Here is a 17,282-nt window from a genome sequence, read left to right as displayed (position 1 = left end):
GTGCGAAGTGATTCGTGAGTATCTATGAATTCATTCAAGTTTAATTTAATTAATTAACTAAGTTAATTTGATTAGATCAAATTGACTAATTAATTAATTAAGTTAAACTATTGTGGATGCACGGATTGCTCATATGCCTATCCCTATCTCTCGTGGCCGCAGCAGGGCATGGCTTAGTCCATGATAAATCTAGGCGTAACTCGTACAGGCGTTTTCAGATGGCATGGCCTAGGAGTAGAGTGTAAAAGAGTGCTGGAGGTGGACACACGAACTGGTAACCATCATACTGCTAGAGTGTGCAACTAAGCAAAGCTTTATTTTTATTTTTTTATTTTTTTTGTGCGTTGAAACTTTTATCTAATCTGACTGACAGTGTCCTACAAAACGCATGCGAAAACATTTGATATTTTTTTTCTTCAGATTTTACAAAATATATTGGCGCATCATTTTTAACAGAAGCAACTGCTGCCGTAAGAATGGCACTCAAGCTTGAAATGATGCTTGCACTCCAGTGAATCAACTGAAGGAGACAGCGAGGCCACAACATCATGGTCGAAATGATTTGGAATGGATTGCAATCTTTTCTCACGCCTTGTATGTTACGGGTATTTATTATTTGTTTGGATTGTATATTTGTATTGTGTAGTCTAACGTTGTCGCCGAGTTACAAAACATAACCATTCTCAAAAGTGAATTCAGAAATTTGACTATTCCATCAGCTTAAATTGTCGCTTTTGAGATAAAAACACTGTTTTAATATAACCAATTTTCAGCATGCCACCAATGGTATGTTTAGTTATCCAAATTTGTTCTAGTCTGTCTCGTAGATACGTATAGTTTTAGAGAGCTGTTTGAGTCTATTTCGACGGATGCAAATACAAGCTTTTAGCTTGACCGAGCTTCACTCCGTAGCCTGATCACCCTGCATCTACTCGTATAAGCAGACTCACTTGTTGGTATTATCAAATCATCTTCATATAAATATAAAATTACAATTTTAACCCTTACATTCGCTCATTTAGCATCAAGTTCGATCAATCATACAAAAATTCAACTCAATCTATCTAAACAAATATAAAGAATTAAACACTCCTTTTTTAATAAATATGGCTCATTTTGACTTATTCCACTTAAAAACCTATATCATACCTCTTTACAAAATCAAACACACCAAGTAACTCAATTTCGCAGCGGGCTCCACTGTTCCAGTCTCCCGAGACAGTTCATGCGGAGACCAGGAGACTTGTACCGAGAGGCACCCAAGTGTAAGGATACAAAACGTCAGGGGTCTAAGTACATAAAGCCACCTAAAGCCCCAACCACCCTAGCATCTGGTGTTCGACTCGCTGCTTGCGCTCTCACTCCCCCCCACCCTCCTCCATCCTCAGATCCGGCCACTTCCCCTCCCCTCGCCGCCCGCCCCCGGGCTCGAAAACCCTAGCGCCTGCTCCGTGGCGGAGCAGCCGGAGCCCGCGGGCGGAAAATGGAGGCGGCGCTGGAGGCGGCGCGCGCCAAGGACACCAAGGAGCGGCTGGCCGGGGTGGAGCGGCTGCACGAGGCGCTGGACGCGGCGGCGCGGCGGGGGCTGACAGTCGCGGAGGTCACGGCGTTGGTGGACACCTGCATGGATCTGACGCGGGACGCCAACTTCCGCGTCGCGCAGGGCGGGCTCCAGGCGCTCTCCGCCGCCGCCGTCGTCGCCGGCGAGCACTTTAAGATCCACCTCAACGCCCTGGTCCCCGCCGCCGTCGAGCGCCTCGGCGACGGCAAGCAGCCCGTCCGTGATGCAGCGCGGCAGCTCCTCATCACCCTGATGGAGGTGAGCTCCCTTCGTCGGTGTTCTCATTAGCTTTTTAATCACTCCGGAGAAATGTGTGTACTTTGGAAGCTGTATGAGGGTGCGAATTCGAGTTAAGAGTCTGAGCAGGAGATGATTGGAGATTTGGGGCTTGTTTTGGGTAGTTCGGGTGGGGCACGGTAGACGTAAAGTTGCAGACCTGTGCTGAATTGAGAAATACAGTTATATCTGGCGGATCATAATATATTGAGAGGTATAACATCTAAATGGACCAATAGGCTAACTTTTGCAGGAGTTGTGTGCTCTTGAGCTCGAGTACTGTTCCGAAGTTTTCCAGGGGCGCATCTTACCTATTCCAGGGTGAATTTGGTTGTAGCAAAGATAAACTTGGGATTCAAGTAAAGATTTTAACTGCTTCCCTGTTTGCAGTTTGATGTTGGAGCATGTAAAGATCATTATTTATTGTATTTACCTTTTAGCATTGGAATCTAGAATGCCCGTTGGAGCTGTGAACTTTTACAAATGTCTTAGTGCTCAATCTCCACAATGTAAATAACATCTGAATCTTGATGCCTTTTCCTTTTTACCAGTCAGTGCTCAATTACAGTGCTAAGTTACCATTATTAAACAATGGTTGCGTATCTATTTTCATCCTTTGACTGTCAAGCCAATCATGTTTGACTTGTTCTAAAGTTTTGGATGATTAGCATGCAATATTTTGATTTTCTCCAAATCTTAGGTTTCTTCGCCAACGATCATTGTTGAAAGAGCTGGAAGTTATGCATGGACTCATAAAAGTTGGAGGGTGCGGGAAGAATTTGTACGTGCAGTGGCAACTGCTGTTGGGCTATTTGCTTCTACAGAGATATCCTTGCAACGAGTTTTGCTTTCACCTGTAAGTCAACACGTTGAGATAGTTGCTGTTTATTCTTTTTATTCATAGATCCAAATTTATCTTCCTCTGTACTCTATAAATAGATGCCCTAAGTTTTTTTGGCGTCACAGGTCTTGCAATTGATGAATGATTCAAACCAAAGTGTTAGAGAAGCTGCTATCTCTTGTATTGAGGTTAGTTGGTCCATACTATATAGACCTGCTTCAGCTGCTATCTCTTTTTTTTTCCCACTCATGATTTTATGCTGCGTTTGACTGTATGCTCACCATTTCTAATTTATTGGTATTGTTTAATTTCTCAATAGTTCCATCCCACTTTTGCAAGTTAGAGACGCTGAATCATTTTATTACAAGTTACTGTAGTTAAGCATTTAATCATTGAATGTAGCTCCAAACCCTTACTTCTAGTTGGTTTCATTTAATCCCTTGTACTCAGTTTCATTCATTTTTATTTCTTCTATGTACTACATATATTGTTCTGTTTAACTAGGTTGCCCCGTTTTTTTGAAACTGGTAGAAAGCTGGTCACATCGCTTAGTTAGGGGCATGCACCCGTTCTCTAGTCAGCATATAGTTATGTGGTAGGCCTTATCTTTTTTTTTTCACTACAGGAGATGTACAAGCACATGGGATCACAGTTTCATGAAGAGTTGCAGCGCCATAATCTGCCTTCGTACATGGTACTTTTATCGCTAGAATTTCCTTTTAATATTTGGACTAGGAATCTCATACTTTAGATAATTAGATGATTATGTGCTCATGTTTATAATGGTCTGCAGAACAGCACAGCTGGATCACCCTAATTTGTATTGTTTGATGCCTGCAGCTAAAAGAAATAAATTCAAGGTTGGATAAAATAGAACCAAAGGTTCGATCATCTGATACTGTAATGCAGTATAAGGTTTCAGAATCTAGATCTGTTAGTGCCAATCCGAAAAGAGGCAGCCCGAGGACAAAAAGCACATCAAGGGAAAGTACATTATTTGGAGGTAATTTCCATATTTTGATGAAGAGTTTACACTTTGCACATGAACATTTGAATATATTTTCATCCGACTGTAAGTGGAAGCCAGGACATTATTGCTCCATATCCTTCTTTTTCTTGCTGCATATATCCCAGGACATGTCATGATAATAGGGTGTAGTCAGCCATGAAGAGGCTACCTTTTCCTAGCAGCACCAGGCAGACAGGCAACCTTGTGTCGAGTATCCTGTATTAGCGGTTCTGAACTTTGTAAAAAAAACAAACAAACTGAATTTCAGTTTTTTGAGTTACAATTATGATATGGTACTGGTACCGAAATTTTATGCATACAGTTAATTTTTTGGAGATAATATGACTGATGAGTTTTCAGACCACATAGGTTTGTCTCAAGCAGTGTTCTAAAAGTAGGTAACATGCATTCGCTCAGTCAGTCACTAGTAGTGATTATACAACCTAACCGGTCCTATTATGCAGCCTAACCTGCAATTGTAAGGCATAGCTGGCTTGTTTTAGACCGCTGATCTCAAACCATTGATATGATCTAGCAGTACTCTAGTTGATGATCACACATAAAACACACCTTTAAAAGAAAATCCAAAAGGCCACTGTGTTCACCGTTATGATATTTTATTCTAATAATTTCGTCCAGAACATATTGTAGGTTCTTAATTTGAAAATATAGTACAGGCGTGTTACTTCTTATGAAATCATGTTCAGAAATAATCCTTATAAGATGTTTGTTGCAGGAAAGAATGGGAGTTTATGCATGCGGGCTTTAAATTCTTTTGTTTGGCTAGTGAACCTGGGAATAGTATCTTCTTGTAACCAGGAGTTCTCTGATTGAGCTGTCTTTCCAGAAATTTTAGGAGTACACACCCTATCACAAGATATTAATATTTTCTGAGAAATCAGTAGCTTTCTGGTTTATAGTGGATCTGTTATAATCTGTATCTCAAGTTATGGTTGGTCAGTTGGTTTGTGTTTTCTGATAGTTACCACCTGCCACACGTACATGTTTCTCATGTGCAATTTATTGTGACATTTACAGGTGACACTGATATGACAGAAAAACCAGTGGAACCAGTGAAAGTTCATTCTGAGAAAGAATTACTTCGGGAGTTTGAGAAGATTGCAGCTACCCTTGTTCCAGAAAAGGATTGGTCTTTTCGTACTGCTGCCATGCAAAGGATTGAAGCCCTGGTCTATGGAGGTTGTTTTTCTGCATCTATATCATTATTTCCTAAATAATGCTTTATGCAGTTTTGCTAGGCCATAATTATGTCTATAGAGAAGATTTTTGCGGTATGTCTTAGTTGCAAGTTTAGAAAATGTTTACATGGCTAGACAAGGGCGGCTCATTGCTAGGCAGGCTAGAATGGAAGGGTGCAGAGACAAATTCCTTTTATTCCTTAACAACTATGTGCCTATCCTGATTGATTTCAAGCTCTTGAAATACGCACTAAGGTGAAAAATACTCGAATTTCATCTTTAGAATCAACAGGATATCCTTAACTCACTAAACATCATTTTTAGTAGTATTGGTGAAGAAAAGTTCTATTCATACTTCATAATGCAGTTTGCAGTTTTGAGGATCTGACCGGGGTGTTCCATAAAAAAGGATATAAGGAGTTGAAGCTTAATACTGTGAAAGGCCTTGTCTGTTTGATTCAAAATTGAAAAAAAGAGAGAAAGTATCACATTGCAATTACAACATGTAATGAAGCTGGAGAAATTTGTCACTCCGAACCTTCATTTTTGAGAGAACACTCTAATCATTGCTAATATGATTTTGTATGCTCAGTTATAAAACTCAAGTTTTCTATTTCTGTTTTGTGACTTTGGTCAGGTGCTATTGATTATCCATCATTTCTTATGCTATTGAAGCAACTGGTTCCTCCATTGTCCACTCAATTGTCTGATCGACGTTCTAGCATTGTAAAACAGGTATTACTGTTTACCCATTTATCCTTCTTTTGTTAAGTAGAGAATTATTCCCCCCTCCCCAAACCTACTCCTTTGCCTCTGTTTTGTTGCCCAAGATGAAATGAATACTTGACACGATGAATTTCTTCAAGATGAAAACTTCCTCACTCTTGTTTTTGTGACCAGGCATGTCATCTACTTAATGTACTATCCAAAGAACTCCTCGGTGACTTTGAGCCATGTGCCGAACTATTCATCCCGGTAATTGCATGCATTGTTTTCTATCCCTCCGTATACTTTTTTAAATAAACCTAACATGTTTGTGAAATTTTCAGATGCTTTTTAAGCTTGTTGTCATAACTGTGCTTGTAATCGCCGAATCTGCGGACACATGTATAAAAACTGTGAGTTATTTGTATGTTTGTCAATATACTTCATGGATGTCATTTATTTCATCTCTTTACTAACATGGAATATCTTGCAGATCCTGCGGAACTGCAAGGTTGCACGGATTCTTCCTCGCATAGCTGATACAGCAAAGAATGACCGAAGTGCAATCCTTCGTGCAAGGTATATGTGTTTTATTGTTTTCACATTGTCCAGTGTTCATGTGTCTTCAAGGCACTCAAATTTACTTTCCACTATACCAGGTGCTGTGAATATGCACTTCTAATATTGGAGTATTGGGCTGATGCGCCAGAAATACAACGTTCAGCTGATCTATATGAAGATATGATAAAATGCTGTGTAGCAGACGCAATGAGTGAGGTAGTATTGGGTTTCTGGCCTTTGTTGCATATCTGAAAATGAATTATTCAATGTTTCACTCCATGTTCGCACCCCTGCCAGTTTCCTCTCTTTCTATGGCGCCCTGGTTTATATTCTGCCTGCAGATATGCCTACGAAATCCATTAAAAAATATTTTAATTTGCTTGGCATAGCAATGAACTACAGCGATCAGATGCTCAGAACCCAATTAACAAGTTAACATGTGCACTTGTGCTCGCACACACATGCGAGTGTCTCCTTCCTGTTTGACCAGACTGGCTGTGCCAGCCTTTTTACGCGTCACAGTAAAAAGGTTGCAGGGAGAATAATGTGGCAATAGCAGTTCCCTATTTCAAGTTCATGCTTCATATAGTTAATGAATGCTGTTATACCTGCTTATTGGTTAATGGTGGATGTAATTGTTCAATACACATATACTTTTTTCCCATTCTCTGTGCTATTGGTCTTGTGAAAGCACACATTCTTTGGTATCAATGTATCATTGATTCAATTCATATATTTTTTGGATTATTTTGTATTTCATGGCGTTTTCGCAACTCTAGGTCCGTGCAACTGCAAGAACTTGCTATAGAATGTTTGCAAAGACATGGCCTGAGCGGTCACGCCGGCTTTTTATGTCATTCGATCCTGCTATACAGAGGGTATGCCATTCTGTTCTTCATTCTGTGCTCTTCCCATCTTAAGACCCCTTTTCAAAGAAATATGCACTTGCATTGCATTGTTTAATTGGAGAATAAATGCAGATAATAAATGATGAAGATGGTGGTGTGCACAAAAGGTATGCTTCTCCCTCGTTGCGTGATAGGGTTGCGCAGCCTTCTCGTGCTTCATCCCATGCAAGTGGTACACATATACCTGGATATGGCACTTCAGCTATCGTTGCAATGGACAAGAGTGCAGCTATTTCATCAGATTCATCTTTTTCATCAAACAGTCTTCGCTTATCACAGTCAAAGACAATTGGCAGAAGTTCTGAAAGAAGCTTGGAGAGTGTGCTTAACTCCAGCAAAGAAAAAGTTTCTGCCATTGAAAGTTTGCTGAAAGGTGTCAGCATATCAGATAGGCAAAATTTCGCTGCTGCACGCTCAACAAGCTTGGATCTTGGTATTCTTTAAACTGCTTAGTTGTAAATTCTATTAAGAAATTGAATTACTCTTCTTATGATATACTCCCTCCACTGCAAATTATAAGGTGTATTTTCAGTATGTACAAGGATTAGAGGAAGGGGGCTGTGAAACCAAGAGAAAGAGAAGATAAAATGACTATGCCACCCTAATTGAGTATGTTGGAATTAGGAGAGAATAGTTATTGAGAGCATTACTTGTGAATGTGGGAGTGAGAAGACACGATAAACACATGCACACATTATATTACAACAGCAGGATGAGAATTATATGCCTTTCAAAAAGAGACGGAGGGAGCATTTTCTAGACATTGCCTGACAACTTTATAATTTCTTTTTCCAATGTTACTTTAAGAATTCAGTTTCTTATTTACTTTTAATCCTAGTGCAGGAGTTGATCCTCCATCATCTCGTGATCCTCCTGTGCCACTTGCAGCACCAGCTTCAAAGCTTCTGTCCTTGCAGAACTCAGCACTGTTGGATTCATCCCTTCCTGCTATCACAGGTGCTAGTTCACGAAATGGAGGTTACCGCTTATTGGATACAATGACAACACAAGTGGCCACCAAGGAGCGATCGAGATCACCATATTTGAGTAATATATCATCTGAGTCCATGTCTGGCTTAGCACTGCCTTACTTAAGAAGATCTTCAGAGAGGCTTAAAGAAGGAGGCCGAATGGACGAGACTAATGACATTCGTTCAACTAGGCGAATCCCTCAAATGCACATGGAGAAAAACTATGTTGATATGCCTTATAGGGATGCCACCTACAGAGATTCACATAATAACCATGTCCCGAATTTCCAGAGACCTCTTCTAAGGAAGCAGGTAATGTCAAGGGCATCTGCAAGTGGCAGACACAGCTTTGATGATAGCCATGTACCACCGGGTGATGTGTCTGGCTATACCGATTCTCTAGCTTCTCTAAATGATGCACTTTCGGAGGGTCTCAGCCCTAATTCTGATTGGGTAGTAAGAGTTTCAGCTTTCGATTTTATTCGGAATTTACTGCAACAAGGCCAGAAAGGTATTCAAGAAATTACTCAAAATCTTGAAAAGGTCATGAAGCTATTTTTCCGTCATTTGGATGATCCTCATCATAAGGTTGCACAGGCAGCTTTCTCTACACTTGCAGAGATTATTCCAGCTTGCAAGAAGCCATTTGAAAGTTATGTTGAAAGGATTTTGCCATATGTATTTTCCCGGCTTATTGATCCAAAAGAGTTGGTGAAAAAACCATGCTCGTCAACCTTGGAGATTGTTGGTCAAACATATGCTATTGATATGTTGCTACCTGCGCTTGTACGCTCATTAGATGAACAGAGGTCCCCAAAGGCAAAATTGGCTGTTCTTGAGTTTGCAAATAAATCATTCAGCAAGTACACTGTAGATTCTGATGGTTATAGTAACAGTGGCTTCCTTAAATTATGGCTTTCAAAATTGGCACCTTTAGTAAATGAAAAGAACGCAAAATTGAAGGAGGCATCTATTTCTGGTATCATATCCGTTTATTCTCACTTTGATTCAACAGCAGTGCTAAATTTTATTCTGAGTTTATCAGTTGAAGATCAAAACCTCTTGAGGCGAGCCCTGAAGCAAAAAACCCCTCGTATTGAGGTTGATCTGGTGAACTACTTGCAGAGCAAGAAAGAACGTCCGCGCCCCAAATCTTATGACCAGGCAGATTTTGGAACTTCTTCAGAGGATGGCTATGCATTTGCATCCAAGAAGAGTTATCCTTTTGGGCGGTATTCTTCTAGTTCCCTTGACGCTGAAGGGGAAAAGAAGATGAATACAATACAAGAATCAACACTGCATAATGTCTCTATAGGTCGAACGACTTCTGATATGAACATAGATCATGCTATTCAAAGCTTGGAACTGTCCACAGGAACTGAAGTTCTTTTAAATAGAAGTAGAGAATCAAAGAACAATAGTAGCTCAGTTGTGGAAGCTGCTCGATCTTGGACAAACTATCCTGAAAAAACTGATGCCTCCTTAGAGGGTGAAACTGCCACTGATACTCGGGTAAATTTCAGCCGGTTTCTTACTTCTGATGGGCATAATGCTGCTGCTTCAACCACTGGAGAAAGTGTTCAAGAGGGAGATATGATTGTGAATCTTAGTTCTATAAAGACCAGCCTACATGCTGACAATGGGCTGAGCATACCGCAACTTCTTCATCAGGTAGCAATAGAAAATCCTTTCGCTGTCAGTCCATCGCTGGCCTACGACTGTTTTCTCTTCTTACCTAAAATCTGTGTCTTCTTACCTAAAATCTGTGTCAATTATTGTAACTTGCTAATCTCAACTTTTTAGATAAGCAATGATACTCAAGTTTCAAGCTTGGAAAAGCTGGAAGCATTGCAACAGTTGGCTGATGCTTCCCTCGATAACAACAGCTCCATTTGGGCAAAGGTTTGCAGCTTGATTATCTTACAAAATATTCCTTATTTTAACCCCACCTCTCTTCCTATTGTTTTTTCTGAGTTTGTTTATCCTCCTTGGACTATCTACTGTTTAAATTCATGATGAAATCTTTAGATTTTTCTTTGAGAACAGAAGAGATCTAATCTTTTCAACAGTTTTTGCATGTAGCTTAGATATTTAATGACCATGTTTACTTATAACACTGGTTTTTTTTGGATAATTTATTTGTGATGTAAAAGTAGTTTGGGTTAGTGTAACTTATTTGGTTTATATCTATGCTGACCTTTGGTCTGATTCTGTTGTACAAACTGATATGTTCGATACTGCAATCGCTGGCTTGTTAATGGAGTTTGGTCTCTTGGTTAAAGCCACAATTTCACTTTTCTTCAAAAAGAAACAAAGAAACCTCTAGTATAACTTGAGGTTTGGACCTATGCAAAGTTTCCTTATCTCACAAAAGATAGCTCAGCAATGCACGAGACGTGGCTCGCAGATTGATTAGTCTGCCATTGTTGAGTATTAATTGGAATGCCTTATTTAGGAACGGTGGTAGAAAGAGAGAAGAGGGAAAATAGTAATATGGATATTAAGGAACTGTTTGGTTGCCCATCTGAGGTCATCTCTACTTGAATTGGTGTAGGGTGGGGCTCCGGGATCATGGGATATCCTGTTAAAAGTGAAAGGGATTTTTATAGCACCTGATGGTCGAAAGTTGAAACTTCACCGGTCAATGAGTGGCTGTTGCTGCAGTCTCTGGATCTGGCAGCTCGGCCCGCTACCATGGAACCAAAATGTTATTAAACCTTGATCACTGCTGGACCTTGTAGGAGGTTTGCAGGCCCTTCCAATCTCCAATGGACCTTACCAGTTACCATACATCGCAGGACCTTGGCCGATCACTACTGAGAGGCTTAACCTAGAAATTAAAGTACCTCGTATTGAAAGAATTCTCTCTCTGGGTTGACTTTTAACTGCTTTAATTGTGTGCCCAGATGCACAGTGAATCCTGTGGGAACATATTATGCTACTTTTCCTACTTGCATGTTTTCTTTTCCTTTTTTCTTTTTTCTCCTTTGTCTAGCTGTGTGAGCTCACTATTTTATGACTAGTTGTGGTATTGGTGGTGTTGAATCACATAGATTAAGTACAAAGTACGCTTAAAACGCGGAAGGTTTCAATATATAATATTTGCATTCTAATGCTGGCCTTCCTATCATCCAACAGTACTTCAATCAAATCTTAACAGCTGTGCTTGAGGTACTGGACGACTCTGATTCATCAACGAGGGAGCTTGCTTTATCTTTAATTGCCGAGATGCTAAACAATCAGGTCTGATTTTCACCGTTTGTGCACATGAACAAGATTAGGTTAGTTGATTGGCTCTACTTTTTTTTTTGGTTACTAACGGTTATTTCTCCCAGAAAGATGCCATTGAAGACTCTATCGAGATTGTTCTTGAAAAACTTCTGCATGTGACCAAAGATGTGGTGGCGAAGGTATTACCTTCCTTCGTTTTCCCCATTGTGATCTGTGTACTTGATTGTTTTGTGCTAAAATTCTTAGTTGCTGTGCAGATTTCAAATGAGGCAAACCAATGCTTAAATGTTCTGTTGGTAAAATATGATCCTTTCAGATGTCTTGCTGTATGTACAAATATTTTCTCGTATGAATTATTGCTACTTCCCTTTCTATTTAGTGCAATCTACTATACTTTGATTTCATTGGTCTTGGGTTCTAATGCAGGTTATAGTACCTCTGTTGGTCAGTGATGATGAGAAGATACTTGTCGTGTGTATCAACTGTTTGACAAAGGTATCTCATATATGCGGTTTCTTCTTATTACTGTCTGACCATTTCCCACTAATTTGAATGGCACAACATATTACTATTTGAGCATTCAATTCTGAATTATGAGTTGTTAGTTTTTAATGGACCCTGTCCTACCAGCTATCTTTGCTGCACAAAAAACCAATACGGTACACTTATTTCTTTTTAGGTTCCCTAGTTGCTTGTGACAGTTCACAATCATATCGTGTTCTTTGCTTGCAAGCTTTAGTCACTATTGGTGTTAAGCTTCTCACAAACAGTCTGTCCTGTCAGAATACGCAACCTAGTCTTCTGAATTTTAGTCGCCCCACGCTTCAATTTCTTTGACTTGTGGTTTGAGTATATATGACACTCATTTGAGTGTGTGTCACATCTACGTGTTGGAGGCAAGTGAACTTATAGTGTGAAAAATCATTTTAGTTGAATATCAATCCAGCGGAAGGAATCATTCAAATTTGCTTAAAGTGCTGTGTGAGTGTTTAGTAGCTCTGGCTTATTAGAAAGTAGTAAACTAAACACATCTTGTACATACATTGTTGACGGTTGTTTTCATCTGATAACGTGCAGCTTGTTGGGCGCCTTTCCCAAGAGGAATTGATTGATCAATTGCCTACATTTTTGCCAGCACTGTTTGATTCTTTTAATAACCAAAGTCCAGATGTTCGAAAGGTGGGTACAATCGAGGTTCTGGATAAGCTATGTTATGTTTTTCCCTTGCTTATTCTGTACAAGACCTTTCAATTGCTTACTGGTATTTTCATCTACCTTGAATAAATTCCTCATGCATTGCCCCAGTGATTCATATCTGATTATTTGATAATTTTATTTTTAGACTGTTGTTTTCTGCCTGGTGGATATCTATATCATGCTTGGGAAAGCATTTGCTCCATACTTGGAAGGGCTTAGCAGCACCCAGTTGCGCCTGGTAACTATCTACGCTAACCGGATTTCACAAGCAAGGTCTGGCAAGGCAATTGATTCTAACCAATGAGATGTAACATTGTTATTATTTGTTATCTATATGAACATTTCTTTTCGGTAGGCTGTTTTTTTCAGTTGTTTGTGTATGTGTATAGTATAAACAAGTGCCTCCCTTCTACTGGGAGCTCATGGCTTTTGCTCCGTGTGATTATGTATTCTCTCTTCTTTTTTTCTTCCCTTTTTCTTTGTTAGCTTGTGGAGAGTGTTTGAGTGTCGGCTTCATTCGTACTACTTGGCACATACACTGTACAAAGAAAGGAAAGTGTAGCTTCATGGAGAATCTTTGTGGAATGTAATTTTTGGCCCATTTTCCTTGGCTAAATGATGGTGTGCCGGTCCATTCTGGCAAAACTTTGTTGTGAATTCCCAGCTGTCAACTTGATTGTTGTAGTTAATGTTTGGCTGTTGAGTGTGGAAGCAGGCGTTCGTTGCAGCTTGGTTTTCTATATTTCCAGTGTGAGCACCGTGATAAACTGCTGAACTCTTATAAATTCTACCCATTGTGTAAGAGACCTCTGGCGGCGAGTGTGTGATTGTGGGTGGGTTTGCTTTGTCCAAACAAATTTAGACAATGCCAAGTGATCTATTGTTTTTCTGTGCCTATTGGGTTTGCTTTGTCTTCTGCAAGCTCTGCCATGTACCTTCGGCCACCCGGAGTACGAGCTCGAGGCCAACGACAAGCTCCATCCTGGAATCCTGTCCACAATGTCGTGCACCGGACGTGGGCGTTCTTCAGGCGCGATGGCATCGACGAGCTGCGCGGGAGGTCCTGGCGTCCTGCCGCGGGTGATCCCGGCACTACCGGTGGTCGTTCAGTGGCGCTGTCGGACCATTGTGCTCGGGTACCAGTGCGGTTCAGGTTAGCTCGTCGTAGACGCTCGCGGGAAGCGTCACCTGCCTAATCTACATCTCATCTTACTACCAGTCCACTGCCTCCGTTGTCGTTCAAGGTGCTCACGTTGAGGTGTCACGGACTCGCATTGCTTTTCTGCTGGTGTTTCTGCTTGTTTCAGGATCTCCCGTCACTCCGTGAGGAACTGCACGCCTTGTCCTCCCTCACTTTCCTGGCATTCTTGCTTACATTCAGCCGTTGATGCTTGCCAGTCTCCCTGAAAACATCGTCGTCCAAGAACTGCCATCCAGTGCTCGAGGAACATTTAAAGCAGCTGGAGAGTGGAGATTTGCTGCAGCACAGCGTAATTAGAGTCCTGTGCAACCGCAAGCAGGTTCATTTTGTATGTTCTGTTTGGATCGCCGGCCCGTTTCCAGAACTCTGGTGGCACTGTTTTGGATACTGGACTGAACAACCTAATCTTATTTCAGCAAGTGAAGAGTGGGTGCGGCTGCGTGAGGCCAAAAGGCTGAGCCTCTCCCTGCCTCCTCGCTGTTGCGATTGCCGCCACAGACCAAGTAGCGAGACGCTCCGGCCGTTACTCTCCGGCCTGCACTCTGCTATCCATCAGCGAGACGCAGACCAGACGCTCTGGCCTGCACTCTGCTGGCAGGCAGGTAAGCGAGCCAGCGGTTCCGAAATGGCGGTGGCCCTCCGATCTCCCTCCCTCCGTCTCCGCCCCTTGCGTCCTCCGCGCCCCTCTCCTCTCCTGGCAGCCGATTTCTCGCAAGCCATCGCTCTCCTGTAACAGAGCATGCCACAGTGGTGGCCGCTGCTCCGCCGGAAACAAGCCCTCCCCTCCTCCCACAACTCCGGACTCCTCCGAGGTAAGGTCATCCTGGAAACCGGCCGTGTTCTTGCTTGTCCCAGCTCCATGGCGAAGATAAGGAGTGAGGTCTTGTCCCCCTTCCGGTCGGTGGGGATGTTCTTCTACCTCGCGTTCATGGCCAGCGGCGCGCTGGGTGGCCTCATCGCTCTCACACAGCTCCTGTCCGCGCTGGCGAATCCCGCGAGGGCCGCCGGCGCGGCCGACACGCTCAATGGCCTGGGCATCGACGTCGGCGCGGCTTCGCTCTTCGCGTTTCTCTACTCGCGCGAGAGCAAGGCCAAGGACGCCCAGGTGGCCAGGCTCGCGCGGGAGGAGCGCCTGTCCAGGCTCAAGCTCCGCGTCGGCGCCGGTGGGGAGGGCGGCGGCGGCAGGCCGTTCCAGCTCAGCGAGATGAGGGTACCGCGCGGCTTGTCATCGTCGCGGGCCCCGCGGAGTTCGTCGCCGAGTCGTTCCGCCGGAGCCAGCCGTTCCTGAGGGAGCTTGCGGAGAGGGCCGTGCTGGCGGTGCCCTTCGCGACGGGCGGGAACACGCCGGAGCTGCGGTTCGACGGGGGAGAGGAGGCCAAGGACGACGACGACGTCGTTGCCAGGAAGAGCAAGAGGATCTGGCAGCTCACGCCGGTTTCCACAGCCGAATGGGCACAGTACGAAACACGCTGAGCTTATCGCACCCGTGCCCATAACCTTAGTCTCTCGCTGATTGCCACTTCGTCTACCGGATGCAGATGGGAGATGGCTAGAGGAGCAGAAGAAGCTGGCCGGCGTGCCACCTGACTCCCCCGTGTGAGCACCACGAAACTCGCCTGGCTCCGAACATTGTTATTGAGCATGCTTTGTGAACATTTCACTCTCGTGTCGTAGGTACCTCTCGCTCCGGATGGACGGGCGCGTCAGCGGGAGCGGCGTCGGCTACCCGCCGTGGCAAGCGTTCGTAGCGCACCTCCCCTCCCGGTGAGAGGCATGTGGTCGGGCGGGATTGATGGGAGGGTGCTTTAGGCCAGGGGGTGGCGAAATCATATCTGATAAACTTGGCCATTTTGCTGTAACATGTTTTGGCTAGATATGACCATTTTTTAGAAGGAATGAATGACGCTCACTTGTTCATAAGAACCGAGATTTGAGGCCATATCAGTAGCACAGACCCGAAAACAAGAACATCACAGGCTGCGTACTGTTCATCTTCATATATACAGATGGAAAAACATTGTGGGCGTTATTTTGTTCGATTTCTCAAGATAATCATTCGAAATCCGGGTCAATGGATCAATGCTTCGCAAATCTATTGCCTGAAAAAAAAACTCTACTAGCTCTCGCTCGCACCAATCACATACAGAACAGCACGATTAGCCAGTTAGCGACAAGCGAAAATGATAATGCAAACAACAAAGACAAGCCCAAGTTTCGGAAGTCAGAACCGAACACAAAACGCTCCCTCGGTTGGAGGTGAAAATTTCACTAGCCTTTGTCTACCTATAGACTATCAAGACTGTTAATTTACATTAAAATTTATATTGAAAATATTGATAAAAAATCATCAGATAAATAAGAGAATCAAAAGTAGTAGATGAAAGAGATAGACATATTAGATAACCCGTGTATAGATACGCTCATTTTTTTGAGAAAAACCGGGATATATTTGATATATGTATAAATAGGATTACAAACCATTCCTTACAAAGACACCCATACAGATATAAAAAATTACATATAGATCCTTGCAAGGCTATCCCAGTCTACTTCATCGCCGGCACTCGGAGTAGGCACTTGATGGACCTCCACCACTGGCAAGAGAGCACGCTAAGGATGCCGCTTGAAGCAGAAAACCTTCTCGACGAAGAAACTTTAAAGTTTTTTATGGTCCACGAATTAGCACCTCAAACATGTCGATGTGTTGTTGATACGCTGAACGCACATGCCCTTGTGTGATAGCCATAGGCTGCAACACCACCAAGAAGCCAATTTGACTTCAACCTAGTGCCACCGCTCGCTGGCTTGCCAAAGTTGTAGACCCAAAGGCCTATCCTGACGCTGTCAAACCCAAATCCGACAAACCGGCCAAACAAACGCGACCTCAAGTGGAACTGAGAAATCCCTCCAAATCGCACATGCAACCTATCAATGACTAACACATAACACCTAGACACATACCTCAAACGCCTCCTAAAATTGACGCCGGAGAGGAAACGACCACTAGTGTCGCCACCGAAGCCAACTTAGAGGAACAAAAGCATGGATGACCACAAAACAACCCTAACCAGCTAACTAGTCTATCTTACTAAATTACACTTAAAATTACTAGTACCTACCCTACTAACTACATCCGACGTGCCGAAAAGGCAGCTAGAGGATGGGAGATGGCGAGATCAACGTCGGATCTAAGGGCTCCTTTGGTAGAGCTCTCCTTGATTCAAATTCTCTACGGGGAGTGAATTTTTAGAGGAAGTGATTTTGTGACTGAAAGTGATTCTCTGAAATAAAATATACGAAGGAAGTAATTCTCTACGGAAAGTGAATCAGGGAAAACTGTTTTTTTCAGCTCCCAACTTTTAGTTTATTTCAGAGAATCACTCCTACGAATTCCACTCGGAAAGCTAAAAGCTGAAAGCTGCTGTTTGACAGAGCTCCTCCTAATTTCAACCAAAAACTACTCTAAAAACTATACCAAAACCTAAAATTTCACCTCAAAATTATCTTTGAACTCTCGCTGTGGGATAAGGTTGGAGACGAGAGAGGCTATGTATGGATACGCTCATGCGACGTTGTCTTTTCCTCGTGGGCCTGACATCGCGAGGGCCCACCCTGCGGCCCA

At 42.8% G+C, this 17,282-nt stretch overlaps 1 protein-coding gene and 1 pseudogene across 1 annotated transcript; both read left to right on the top strand.

Moving 5' to 3' along the window:
- The first annotated feature begins 1,337 nt into the window (after positions 1-1,337).
- Positions 1,338-13,153, top strand: LOC133924548 (CLIP-associated protein-like). Its single transcript, XM_062370139.1, has 21 exons — positions 1,338-1,819; positions 2,538-2,693; positions 2,804-2,866; positions 3,304-3,372; positions 3,519-3,681; positions 4,726-4,887; positions 5,524-5,621; positions 5,787-5,861; positions 5,936-6,004; positions 6,085-6,170; positions 6,251-6,368; positions 6,932-7,030; positions 7,133-7,493; positions 7,904-9,702; positions 9,835-9,933; positions 11,170-11,274; positions 11,367-11,441; positions 11,520-11,588; positions 11,689-11,757; positions 12,340-12,441; positions 12,605-13,153. Exons 1-21 carry the CDS (start codon positions 1,484-1,486, stop codon positions 12,761-12,763), a joined length of 4,332 nt encoding a protein of 1,443 aa, XP_062226123.1. The 5' UTR covers positions 1,338-1,483; the 3' UTR covers positions 12,764-13,153.
- A 778-nt stretch (positions 13,154-13,931) lies between these two features.
- On the top strand, positions 13,932-15,693 carry LOC133924549 (protein LOW PSII ACCUMULATION 1, chloroplastic-like; annotated as a pseudogene).
- The last annotated feature ends 1,589 nt before the right edge of the window (positions 15,694-17,282 follow it).

This window comes from Phragmites australis, chromosome 7 (assembly GCF_958298935.1).
Source record: "Phragmites australis chromosome 7, lpPhrAust1.1, whole genome shotgun sequence".
Lineage (NCBI taxonomy): Eukaryota > Viridiplantae > Streptophyta > Magnoliopsida > Poales > Poaceae > Phragmites > Phragmites australis.
Note: the sequence above shows the minus strand (reverse complement) of the source record. Positions and strands in the feature narration are given on the sequence as shown.

Excerpts from the sequence above, each read along its gene's own strand:
- LOC133924548 (XM_062370139.1), top strand. The coding sequence starts at position 1,484 with ATGGAGGCGGCGCTGGAGGCGGCGCGCGCCAAGGACACCAAGGAGCGG. Across the intron at positions 9,703-9,834 it reads TACCGCAACTTCTTCATCAG|ATAAGCAATGATACTCAAGT; the intron begins GTAGCAATAGAA and ends TCAACTTTTTAG. Across the intron at positions 11,275-11,366 it reads CCGAGATGCTAAACAATCAG|AAAGATGCCATTGAAGACTC; the intron begins GTCTGATTTTCA and ends TATTTCTCCCAG.